This window comes from Nymphalis io, chromosome 14 (assembly GCF_905147045.1).
Source record: "Nymphalis io chromosome 14, ilAglIoxx1.1, whole genome shotgun sequence".
Taxonomy (NCBI): domain Eukaryota; kingdom Metazoa; phylum Arthropoda; class Insecta; order Lepidoptera; family Nymphalidae; genus Nymphalis; species Nymphalis io.
This window is the reverse complement of record NC_065901.1, coordinates 11,905,307-11,919,424: the sequence shown is the minus strand read 5'-3', so window position 1 is coordinate 11,919,424 and position 14,118 is coordinate 11,905,307. Positions and strand designations below refer to the sequence as shown.

Genomic DNA, 14,118 nt, shown 5'->3' with positions numbered 1-14,118 from the left:
AGCTGATTATCGGTGGGTAAACGCCGTGCGATTATTCGATTTGTATATTAACTACGTTTTGTATATTGTCATTTGAATCGATTGCTCGCATAGATATTCTCGTATTTTAGAGAAATTTACTTTTCAGAATTTTTTTATTTATCAAACTGGAGTAGCTGCTGTTCACGAAAATCTTTTTATCAGGTCGTTTCGATGATTTTAATAGCACAATAGAGTTACGAAAAGATAGATTTATTTAATAATTCAAAACAATTTCATGATTTGGAATTTTCTGTCAATATCTCCAGGTCTGAGAGCTTAAATTGTAAGCAAATTAATATCAGATTTATCACTGAATATGGTAATAATAACGAAATGATAATAATATTTATTTATTTATTTCTTCAGGTCTGTTATAAAATATTCATATAATTTTAAGTTTACATATTGCTGTTGTTGTTTATATATTTTCTTGAGGAATTGCGTTCTTGAATTCTATATTATGATTTGCTTTCCCAATAAAATATAATAAATCTTATAACGTAACCTGCAATGATTGGAGTTTGAATTTAATATAGTTCCAGGAAACATAACAACTTTTCCTGTGAATCGTACCGGTACAGATAAGGAACGCTGACCTCGTTCCATCAGGTGGCCCACTTTCCTGACTCTCAGTTGTAATAACAAAAATATAATATGCTTGTTATTTGTGTTTGTCTTGCTTAGTACCATTGCCTGACTTGTGAGCTTTTGAAAGAACCAGGGCGAAATCACTCTTTAGATTGGATTAATAAAGCTTTCTTCTACGTACCGCCCACTCATCAGATCTTATGGAGCTAAACAGCAATACTAAGTATTGCTGCGTTCTGGTTTGAAGGGTGAGTGAGCCACTGTTCCCAAAGTTGGTGTCGCATTGGTGTAAAGAATCATTAATACTTCTTATATCGTCAATTTCTTTAGGCGGTGGTGACTATATACCTACATGTATCTAATTTCACTAAAATTCTACCACACGTGTGTCCGCATCGGAGAAGCGTGGTGGAGAACGGTTTTTTTTATACTATAAGTAGGTGGACGAACATATGGGCCACCTGTTGGTAAATGGTCACCAACGTCCATAGGCATTGACAGTGTAAGAAATGTTAATCATTGCTTACATCGCCAATGCGCCACCAACCTTGGGAACTAAGATATTATGTCCCTTGCGCCTGTAATTAAACTGGCTCACTCGCCCTTCAAACAAATATCAAGTACTGCTGTTTTGCGGTTAAATATCAGATGAGTGGGTGGTACCTACCCAGACGAGCTTGCACAAAGCCCTACTACCAGTTCCAATGACCTAAGCTCACTAGTGAGTCATTTACATGCTGCTACTTTTACAAAAGCTTAATCGAGAAAATTCATTTTTAGTCCTGAAGGTTATGCAATATCGGTTCATAACAACGGGATCAAAAATCATTTTAATTGGATACACGATCTATTGTTATACAGTTTAATTTACCACTAACGATCCGCCTCGACTTCGAACAGGCTACAATTAAAGCTTTAGTGTAATCTCTGTGTACATTATGTAACATGGCTATTAACAGCTTAACTTTTTTTTTTCGTAACATCCGTAACAGCCTGTGAATGTCCCACTGCTGGGCTAAACGCCTCCTCTCCCTTTTTTGAGGAGAAGGTTTGGAGCTTATTCCACTACGCTGCTCTAGTGCGGGTTGGTGGAATACACATGTGGCAGAATTTCAGTGAAATTAGACACATGCAGGTTTCCTCACGATGTTTTCTTTCACCGTAAAGCACGAGATGAATTATAATCACAAATTAAGCACATAAAAATTCAGTGGTGCTTGCCCGGATTTGAACCCACGATCATCGGTTAATATTCACGCGTTCTAACCACTAGGCCATCTCGCCTTTTTTTTCAAATATTTAATAATCAAAATACATCTTATTATTATATCCACAGCCATACAGCAATATTAAGTATTGTCGTGTTCCGGTTTCAAGGGTGAGTGAGTGTAAAATTGAGTAACATTTGATTCCTTTTTTCTCGGTAATCGTAAGCGAAAGGACATAAAAAACGAAATAGAATGAAAAGAAAAAAGTAATGGAAAGTACTCTTTATATTCCGATGAAAATATAAAAGATTTTCATACTTTCATCGGAATATTAATAACACAATACTAAGGGAGCCTTAGGTTTATTTTTTAAGAATATATATTTTTAAATGATTTAAAGAATCTCTGCGATGAGATGTTGTGCTAATTGACCTGTTGCACTTTTCTCATTTTACGGATTATAATATAATGATTTGAAATATTGATGTTTTTAAGCTAAATTCAGTTTATCAGTGTTTATTAATAAGTGACTTTAAATTTGGTATGTTGGCATATGATACTCTTTTCATTCGTAGTCCTTTTAAGTAGAAAGAGACAACGATATGTTTATTCATTTAATATAATGTATAGTATAAGAAGAATCTCATATTCATATTTCATACTGTGAGAGCGCCAATTTCCACAACGGCCTTATAAAAAAATTAGCTATGTAGTAGGGTGAATATTAAATGTAAAATTTTATATCGCGTGCTCTTTTAACAGAAGTGACATGAGTGAAATGAAATTTGCGTCAGAACTGTTTCCTTGAAACGTTACATATAAAAAGTCGTGCCCAAATTCATAAAATAAGTACATTGTTGCTGACTAATAACTTTCGTAAAACAAGTGAACTCACTTTGTAATATTAGTATGCGTTGGTGTTTTGTATTTGGGCATTTTTTTATGTTATAGGTAGGTGGACGAGCAAATGGGCCACCTGATGATAAGTGGTCATCTCTGCTGATAGACATTGGCAATTTAAGAAATATCAATCATTTCATACGTCGCCAATGCGTCACCTTGGCAACTAAGATGTTATGTCCTTTGTGCCTGTAGTTACACTGACTCACTCATCCTTCAAACAGGAACGCAACAATACTAAGTACCGCTGTTTAGCGGTAGAATATCTGATAAGTGTGTGATACCTACCCAAACGGGCTTGCACAATGCCTTACCACCCAGAATGTATATACAATTATTTTAAATATAAATGTACAAAACAAATATGAGAAGCTGAGATGGCCCAGTGGCAAGAACGCGTGAATCGTAACCGATGATCGTGGGTTCAAACCCGGGCAAGAACCATTGAATTTTCATGTGCTCAATTTGTGGTTATAATTCATCTCGTGCTTGTCGGTGAAAGAAATCATCGTGAGGAAAGTGTCTATTTTCACTGAAATTCTGCCACATGTGTATTCCACCAACACGCATTGGAACTCACTTTAATAATTATGTAATTACTTGGAGTTTTAATTTTATTTGACGATATATTCTAACTTTCTATTTAACCATTTTGAAGACGGGAATGTCTTGTAAAATGAAATCGGGTGGTGAACATAGCGAGGTCACGTTAAATTATTTAAATAAACGATTGCTTTCTTATATGAATACGCAAAAATGAATATGAATTCGTTATGTAAATGTAGTACAAAGATTAATTCCTTACACTATAAAAAATTTTATGTATACATAAGCAGCTAAGTGCTACTACTCACGATTATACGACACTAAACTACTATAATCATAATAATAATAATTTATTGAGAATAAAACATAGCCTTATAAATAAACACAGTGTTTATATAACTAAGTAAAATTAATATGTAGTATTTTTATGAATGAGAAATATATAGTCAGTTTTTTTTTTTCGTTCGGCCTCTTAGTTGTTGGTTGTAACTGGTGGTGACTTTAGACCACACATAGTAGCGTATGTGTAAACTATTTCTCACACCGTCAATAATGTGTCACCATCTAAAACGAATTATCTCTTGTGTGAGTACACTGGCTCACTTATCCTTCCAAGCCGGACAAAACAATGTATTATTGAAGTTCAGTAGTAGAGTAATTGACTGAATAATTTTATTAAATCTAAAATTTATTTATGTCTACTCATCCTGATTGAAATTATTCGATCGCTATAGGTCGCTTTTACAAGATTTCATCTGAGTAACACGAAGATCATCTCATCACAAATTGATCATCGTAAAATCCGACTAAAGCTTTTTAGTATTGAACGTCGTCATCTAAAAAATAATATCTTTTGGCCGTGGTTAGGATTATTTAAGCTATTTTTTGGGCAATAATAAGAATAGAATTTTTAGGTTAAATATATTTGCAACTTCACTTTATGTAACGTTTGAGTGAAACGTTTGTGACTCAGAAAGATTGCATGATTGCAATTCAGTACATACATGTGATAGAAGATAATTATGTTACGTATATTGAATTGCAAGCATTTTAATTATAAAGCTTCGTAATAAGCAAATTAAAATGACCTTTATAAAACACGGATAGCTCGATATCATACGGGTAATATACATAGCTCACAGACTGCGTGAAAATTGATGAAATATTTTCACAAGCGCTCGACCTGTCGCTCTTTCATTTTGGAATTTCCCAATTAAAACAATTTGTCTTGCCCAACATAGTATGCGACCCGTCCCGAATTCTCACGAATTAAATTAAAGTCATATTATTTAAAACTGAGGTTATAATGTTTGTATATATATTGACTGCCTCGTTGGTCTAGTGGCTTGTTATAAGGCTGCAGAGCCGTAGGTCCTGGGTTCAATTCCCAGGTCGGGATAATAAAAAGTTATTGGGTTTTTCTTAGGGTCAGAAAATTCTCAGTAGCAGCCCGGAGTCTGGAAGTTTGTACACACCCATGCCTCTAACGGCACGTAAAGCCGTTGGCCCTGCGCCTGAATTCATTTCGTTCTTGTCGGATTGCCGTCCTATCTATAATGCCGATTATGAGAGTTAGAAAATAGAGAGTGCACCTGTGTTTGCGCACACACTTGTGTATTATAATATCTCCTGCGCAGTTGCCTAAACTTTCTTGAGATTGGCGGCCGTGGCTGAAATCGGTTCGGAGGACATTATAGTTTTTGCAACATTCGTTTAAATCGGCATTTTCCTCTCCGCCTACTTTGACGTGATATGTTATATCTAAAATAATATACAACATTTAATATTTATTATACGGTCTTTATCCGTTAAAAAAACATGAATTAAAATAAAGTGAAAGTTCAAAATCACTCAGAGTAGTTGGTTTTTGCACGTATCAGAAAAAACAAACATAACTCCCTGCCCTGCGTTATATTATAATTCTTATTAAATGTGACTCGTATGATTGCTTGATAAAATGTTCACTCATAGTCACAGGAGGTTCTATAACGTAAAAAAGTCGATTTATATTATTCTCTTACAAACTAGAAGTGAAAATGACTTTTTTTTAAATAATACATAAATAAGTATTTGTGTTTATAAGAACCTGTGAATCTAAACCGATGATCGTTGGTTCAAACCCGGGTAAGCACCACTGAATTTTCATGTGCTTAATTTGTGATTATAATTTATCTCGTGCTTTACGGTGAAGGAAAACATCGTGAGGAAACCTGCATGTGTCTAATTTCACTGAAATTCTGCCACATGTGTATTCCACCAACCTGCACTGGAGCAGCGTGGTGGAATAAGCTCCAAACCTTCTCCTCAAAAAAGGGAGAGCAGGCCTTTAGCCCAGCAGTGGGACATTCACAGGCTGTTACGGTACGGTACGGTTTATAATTAAAAATACACAAATAACAAATAAACCTATCATTAATAACTGTCACGGGCGAAGACGCGCTTTTCTTTTTTTAAATATATTCCGGCACAAGGAATTGATACATTCGGTCGAAGATAGTTAAGACTATATTAATTACTTATATAGAATGAAAAATAAAACGCGTCTAAAATTATCATAAAAATCAAAAAAGAATATTATGTAAGAATAAATGTTATTGCTTAGAAGGTTTCTTCGGTAATTTAGCATTTCTTGATGGTAATTTTAATTATAGGATCATTATTTATGGTTTAAGTAGTCACGGTTTGTAAGAGATTTTTTTTGTTGTATTCCCTTAGGATAGCGTTGACTTTACCGCGATGGCCTAATGGCTGGAATGCGTGAATCTTGACCGATGATCGTGGGTTCAAACCCGGGCAAGCACCACAGAATTTATCAATTCATGTGCTTAATTTTTGTTTATAATTCATCTCGTGCTAGACGGTGAAGGAAAACATCGTCAGAAAACCTGCATGTGTCTAATTTGTATTCTACCTTTTTTGTCTTCTCCTCAAAATGGCGAGGAGCCCTTAGTCCAGCAGTGGGACAGGCTGTTACTGTACTGTTACGGTGTTTTCTTTTTAATATATAAATAGATAGGACGGGCAAATGGGCCATCTGTTGCTTAGTGGTCACCACCGCCCACAGAAATTGGCGTTTTAAGAAATATTTATCATTCCTTAACCTGCATGTGTCTAGTTCACTGAAATTCTGCCATATGTGAATTTCATCAACCCAGCAGGGCAGCGTGGTGGAATAAGCTCCAAAACTTTTACTCAAAAAGGAGAAGAGTCCTTAGCCCAGCAGTGGGACATTAACAGGCTGTTACTTATTTAAATCGCTAATACGCCACCAATCTTGAAAACTAAGATGTTATGTACTTTTTCTTCAAATTGAAATGAAACAAAAAACAAAAATAATTTTCCTAATCGGTTCATAAATTACGGATTTCTGAGGTAACATACAAAAAAAAAATTGCGTGCTGATTCGTTATGAGTGCTTAATTTTCTAAAGTACTTACTTAGAGGTACTTCACATTTTTTATTTCATCCTCAAAACGTCTTATTTATTTATTTATTACACATTATTAAAAAATATACAAATTAGAGTATAACACACATAGCATATAAACTGATATGTATATCAATTATAAGTGTACAGTAACTATAATTATAAATAATAAACCATAATGATTTATAAAAAAAAAAACAGGAATTCAAAGTAATATATTAAGTAAACCGATTTCCAATTTCATTTCCACTTTATTAATTTCATTCTACTAATGTTACAAATAAAAGATCGGATGTTTCATATTCGATTGCATTTTTATGATGAAATCGGTTTGATAGGTTATCTCTTTCTAGTAGCTATTGCTAGAAAGAGAATGGCAAAGTCAGTGCGACCACAGTGGGGTTTTCATTTGTCATATTGAATATTATGTCGTAATAAATGTCAACAGTTAATATGTTCATGGTTTCTATAACTCTATTACCTCTTGCATGTATATTACATTAACAACTTTTTTTTGTAACGCCCAATTGAAAAAATGTTCTACCGATATATGTAAAACTCCTACCAGTACAAGTAGCGCGTTTCGGAGAAGGGCTTAATATACATACAATAGTATAATTTCAGTTTAGTTACTCTTCAAAGTTTCGTTCGCTTTAAATTTAGTGACTTGACAAGCGTAGATTTTCAATTTGTTATTAATAAAACATGACATAACAAATAATATAATTCTGTAATTAGAAAGGCAGACATTAATTGAAGTAATTGTACGTTTATTATAAATATGAGAGTCTGGATCAACGTTAGATTACTTAAATATTAAATTGTATTTTTGGCAGACGTTAGATGAAAACGCTTCAGTGGTATTTTGTAAATCACTTCGTACATTAATGGTGAAATGTTGAACACCGACTTATGGTGTTTCGCTATTTTAACGCGTATATATTTATCCTGTAATAATTTTAGTAGTTAATGTCGAATATCACTTTCTGAGTTCAAGCTTATTTCTACAGAATAGCTCTACAGGTTATTATATAAAAGGATACGAATTCCTGTATTCCTGGATGCTGCACGTCACTGGAGGCACCGTCGCTATGGCGACCGGGTCGAGGACGCGCTGACATTTCGAAACACGTTCCGCCCGTTATCGTAGTTATCCTGAATTATTAAAGCTTTAGCATAAACGTGGAAGATCTAAGCCTCTTTAAATAAACTGAAATATATTATTATTTAAGTAAATGTTTACATTCAACTGAGAAACTGAAAGGGCACTATTATGCTTTGTTGGTTTGAAGTCCGCTAATAAATTCTACTTATGCTTATTATTTTGGTAACAACCCGTCAGTGTCCCGATGTTGAACAAATAACTAACCACTGTCGAGAAGAGCATTTTCCTCTTACAGGATACTTGATGTAATGAACCTTGATGGATGAAAAAGAGTAATTAGTGACTTTCTTAAAGCTTCTCAGTAGAATCTACTTCCTGAACGATCTTAATCTTGTTGAATGTTTTAAAAGTTTTTGGAAAAACCTTTTTGAATACAGTTTTTTTTTTCATTTGATTGTCTAGACCCCGTTGATCCACTGTGGGTTGATGAATGTCGCAGAATTTTCTCGATGTTATTATCCGAATCAAAATTGCAAAATAAAATGTAAAAACTCAATGGTGTGGTGTCCATATTGTAATATGAGAATTTTTGCATAAGATCCTCATGTTTAATACTAGACTTTGGCTAGATATTTCCAAAAAATGTGATACACACATAAAAATGTGTGCAACAGATTTAGTTATTGATGCTATTTTGGCTATTTTATCTAATTAAGCCATTAAAAGAAGTTTCTTCATCATATATATTACTATATTAGAACCCAAAGCAGATACAAATGTTATCAGCGCCTTAAATATTTCATGACATATTTAAAAATTTACGTATGTCAGTGTAATTACAGTCACAAAGAATAAAGTCATTCACGGTATATCCAAGGCAAATTAAATAAATTTACATTCCATTGAGAGCAGAAACGACCTAGTGGTTAGAACGCGTTAATCTTGACCGATGATCGTGGGTTCAAACCCGTTCTTGTCGGATTGCCGTCCTATCTATAATGCCGATTATGAGAGTTAGAAAATAGAGAGTGCACCTGTGTTTGCGCACACACTTGTGTATTATAATATCTCCTGCGCAGTTGCCTAAACTTTCTTGAGATTGGCGGCCGTGGCTGAAATCGGTTCGGAGGACATTATAGTTTTTGCAACATTCGTTTAAATCGGCATTTTCCTCTCCGCCTACTTTGACGTGATATGTTATATCTAAAATAATATACAACATTTAATATTTATTATACGGTCTTTATCCGTTAAAAAAACATGAATTAAAATAAAGTGAAAGTTCAAAATCACTCAGAGTAGTTGGTTTTTGTACGTATCAGAAAAAACAAACATAACTCCCTGCCCTGCGTTATATTATAATTCTTATTAAATGTGACTCGTATGATTGCTTGATAAAATGTTCACTCATAGTCACAGGAGGTTCTATAACGTAAAAAAGTCGATTTATATTATTCTCTTACAAACTAGAAGTGAAAATGACTTTTTTTTAAATAATACATAAATAAGTATTTGTGTTTATAAGAACCTGTGAATCTAAACCGATGATCGTTGGTTCAAACCCGGGTAAGCACCACTGAATTTTCATGTGCTTAATTTGTGATTATAATTTATCTCGTGCTTTACGGTGAAGGAAAACATCGTGAGGAAACCTGCATGTGTCTAATTTCACTGAAATTCTGCCACATGTGTATTCCACCAACCTGCACTGGAGCAGCGTGGTGGAATAAGCTCCAAACCTTCTCCTCAAAAAAGGGAGAGCAGGCCTTTAGCCCAGCAGTGGGACATTCACAGGCTGTTACGGTACGGTACGGTTTATAATTAAAAATACACAAATAACAAATAAACCTATCATTAATAACTGTCACGGGCGAAGACGCGCTTTTCTTTTTTTAAATATATTCCGGCACAAGGAATTGATACATTCGGTCGAAGATAGTTAAGACTATATTAATTACTTATATAGAATGAAAAATAAAACGCGTCTAAAATTATCATAAAAATCAAAAAAGAATATTATGTAAGAATAAATGTTATTGCTTAGAAGGTTTCTTCGGTAATTTAGCATTTCTTGATGGTAATTTTAATTATAGGATCATTATTTATGGTTTAAGTAGTCACGGTTTGTAAGAGATTTTTTTTGTTGTATTCCCTTAGGATAGCGTTGACTTTACCGCGATGGCCTAATGGCTGGAATGCGTGAATCTTGACCGATGATCGTGGGTTCAAACCCGGGCAAGCACCACAGAATTTATCAATTCATGTGCTTAATTTTTGTTTATAATTCATCTCGTGCTAGACGGTGAAGGAAAACATCGTCAGAAAACCTGCATGTGTCTAATTTGTATTCTACCTTTTTTGTCTTCTCCTCAAAATGGCGAGGAGCCCTTAGTCCAGCAGTGGGACAGGCTGTTACTGTACTGTTACGGTGTTTTCTTTTTAATATATAAATAGATAGGACGGGCAAATGGGCCATCTGTTGCTTAGTGGTCACCACCGCCCACAGAAATTGGCGTTTTAAGAAATATTTATCATTCCTTAACCTGCATGTGTCTAGTTCACTGAAATTCTGCCATATGTGAATTTCATCAACCCAGCAGGGCAGCGTGGTGGAATAAGCTCCAAAACTTTTACTCAAAAAGGAGAAGAGTCCTTAGCCCAGCAGTGGGACATTAACAGGCTGTTACTTATTTAAATCGCTAATACGCCACCAATCTTGAAAACTAAGATGTTATGTACTTTTTCTTCAAATTGAAATGAAACAAAAAACAAAAATAATTTTCCTAATCGGTTCATAAATTACGGATTTCTGAGGTAACATACAAAAAAAAAATTGCGTGCTGATTCGTTATGAGTGCTTAATTTTCTAAAGTACTTACTTAGAGGTACTTCACATTTTTTATTTCATCCTCAAAACGTCTTATTTATTTATTTATTACACATTATTAAAAAATATACAAATTAGAGTATAACACACATAGCATATAAACTGATATGTATATCAATTATAAGTGTACAGTAACTATAATTATAAATAATAAACCATAATGATTTATAAAAAAAAAACAGGAATTCAAAGTAATATATTAAGTAAACCGATTTCCAATTTCATTTCCACTTTATTAATTTCATTCTACTAATGTTACAAATAAAAGATCGGATGTTTTATATTCGATTGCATTTTTATGATGAAATCGGTTTGATAGGTTATCTCTTTCTAGTAGCTATTGCTAGAAAGAGAATGGCAAAGTCAGTGCGACCACAGTGGGGTTTTCATTTGTCATATTGAATATTATGTCGTAATAAATGTCAACAGTTAATATGTTCATGGTTTCTATAACTCTATTACCTCTTGCATGTATATTACATTAACAACTTTTTTTTGTAACGCCCAATTGAAAAAATGTTCTACCGATATATGTAAAACTCCTACCAGTACAAGTAGCGCGTTTCGGAGAAGGGCTTAATATACATACAATAGTATAATTTCAGTTTAGTTACTCTTCAAAGTTTCGTTCGCTTTAAATTTAGTGACTTGACAAGCGTAGATTTTCAATTTGTTATTAATAAAACATGACATAACAAATAATATAATTCTGTAATTAGAAAGGCAGACATTAATTGAAGTAATTGTACGTTTATTATAAATATGAGAGTCTGGATCAACGTTAGATTACTTAAATATTAAATTGTATTTTTGGCAGACGTTAGATGAAAACGCTTCAGTGGTATTTTGTAAATCACTTCGTACATTAATGGTGAAATGTTGAACACCGACTTATGGTGTTTCGCTATTTTAACGCGTATATATTTATCCTGTAATAATTTTAGTAGTTAATGTCGAATATCACTTTCTGAGTTCAAGCTTATTTCTACAGAATAGCTCTACAGGTTATTATATAAAAGGATACGAATTCCTGTATTCCTGGATGCTGCACGTCACTGGAGGCACCGTCGCTATGGCGACCGGGTCGAGGACGCGCTGACATTTCGAAACACGTTCCGCCCGTTATCGTAGTTATCCTGAATTATTAAAGCTTTAGCATAAACGTGGAAGATCTAAGCCTCTTTAAATAAACTGAAATATATTATTATTTAAGTAAATGTTTACATTCAACTGAGAAACTGAAAGGGCACTATTATGCTTTGTTGGTTTGAAGTCCGCTAATAAATTCTACTTATGCTTATTATTTTGGTAACAACCCGTCAGTGTCCCGATGTTGAACAAATAACTAACCACTGTCGAGAAGAGCATTTGGCTCTTACAGGATACTTGATGTAATGAACCTTGATGGATGAAAAAGAGTAATTAGTGACTTTCTTAAAGCTTCTCAGTAGAATCTACTTCCTGAACGATCTTAATCTTGTTGAATGTTTTAAAAGTTTTTGGAAAAACCTTTTTGAATACAGTTTTTTTTTTTCATTTGATTGTCTAGACCCCGTTGATCCACTGTGGGTTGATGAATGTCGCAGAATTTTCTCGATGTTATTATCCGAATCAAAATTGCAAAATAAAATGTAAAAACTCAATGGTGTGGTGTCCATATTGTAATATGAGAATTTTTGCATAAGATCCTCATGTTTAATACTAGACTTTGGCTAGATATTTCCAAAAAATGTGATACACACATAAAAATGTGTGCAACAGATTTAGTTATTGATGCTATTTTGGCTATTTTTTCTAATTAAGCCATTAAAAGAAGTTTCTTCATCATATATATTACTATATTAGAACCCAAAGCAGATACAAATGTTATCAGCGCCTTAAATGTTTCATGACATATTTAAAAATTTACGTATGTCAGTGTAATTACAGTCACAAAGAATAAAGTCATTCACGGTATATCCAAGGCAAATTAAATAAATTTACATTCCATTGAGAGCAGAAACGACCTAGTGGTTAGAACGCGTTAATCTTGACCGATGATCGTGGGTTCAAACCCGGGCAAGTATCACTGAATTTACATGTGCTTAATTTGTGCTTATAATTCATCTCATGCTCGACGTTGAAGGTGAAAGTGAAACATTGTGAGGAAACCTAAATGTGTTTAATTTCACTAAAATTCTGCAACATGTATATTCCACATGAATTTCACAGTTCATTTATTGGTTCGTCTGCCCTTCTGTAACAAATAAAAAAAGAATTACTATCGATAAGGGTAAATAATAAATAATTTTGCCGTCAGCTTTAACAAGCTACTGCTGCAGAAAGAAGAGCTGGAGCAAAAGCAGCTTCACCTGCTACAGGTGGTAGAGAGCGAGAGAACATCACGGTGGCAATACGCGCAGCAGTGCGACGAACTTGCTAACGAAGTAAAGAAACTGAGAACAGAGGTACTCGAGGTAGAAATGTTTAAAAATATCATTTTGAACAATCAATCTATGCTTTTCATTATTACATGTAGGCCGGCTTTCCAAATATCATCGAGAACCAACTGCATGTTTTATTTACGGTTTCGGCTAAGATAAATAGTGATTCAGTGTAACTTGGTAGGAAAGAAGTTAAAAGAGAAAGCTCATGTAGTTGGTACTTTATCAGCTTTTCATTAATAAAACAATTCTTGAATTCAAAATTTGCTACTTCTACATTAACTCTTCATATTAAACATTGTCATGCTTATCAAAGTATTTAGGCAGTACTTTAAATTGCTATTTTTTTCCCTAAAATGTAATAAGTAGCTCCGTTGATTCTTCGACTTAATATTTTGTATTTAAATGTTGCTAGCTATCCGCGTACAGGAAAGAACATGAGCCTGCTACTTGTACAGAATCCACTACCAGTTTATCTCCATCTGATTCCGAGGAGATCGATCCCACTGAACTACGCAAGATTAAGAAAGTTCAGGTATTTAATAAATAATTAGTCGATATAAACAGTACTTAAATTATATATAATTTGATATTATATATATATATATATATATATATAAAAATTGAATATATATATATTTTAATAATATTATCAACACTCCAAATACAGATGCCTTCCAGTAAACTGACTATGACATTGCAGACGAGAAGACTTCTTATTTATATCTTTGAAGGACTTTGAGCTAGTTGAGATCTTGTGTCATGAGAAACGTGGAACAGTCTTATGGAAAAGTCATTTAATACTTTATTGGTAGTATAGTAATAAATATCCTCCGTCCAATTCTTTGGCAATACCAGTAATTTTATCACCAATTTAGTTCAACGTATCGAGTTATGGCGTACAGATTTCAGGGCGAATAAGTTTATTTTATTTATTAGAGTATGCATAATATGCAGTAGATAAAGGGCATATAACAACAAATAACTAAAGTTTGTCACAGGTTTGCATTAAA

The 14,118-nt window shown here is 33.7% G+C and overlaps 1 protein-coding gene across 1 annotated transcript in view; it reads left to right on the top strand.

Moving 5' to 3' along the window:
• The window catches only part of LOC126773516 (ras-specific guanine nucleotide-releasing factor 1-like), a 46,181-nt gene that overhangs the window by 14,095 nt on the left and 17,968 nt on the right, over positions 1–14,118 (top strand). Inside the window, exons 6-7 of the mRNA XM_050494465.1 lie at positions 12,982–13,138; positions 13,521–13,640. Coding sequence (XP_050350422.1) covers positions 12,982–13,138; positions 13,521–13,640 — 277 coding nt within the window. The remainder of the gene's footprint in view (positions 1–12,981; positions 13,139–13,520; positions 13,641–14,118) is intronic.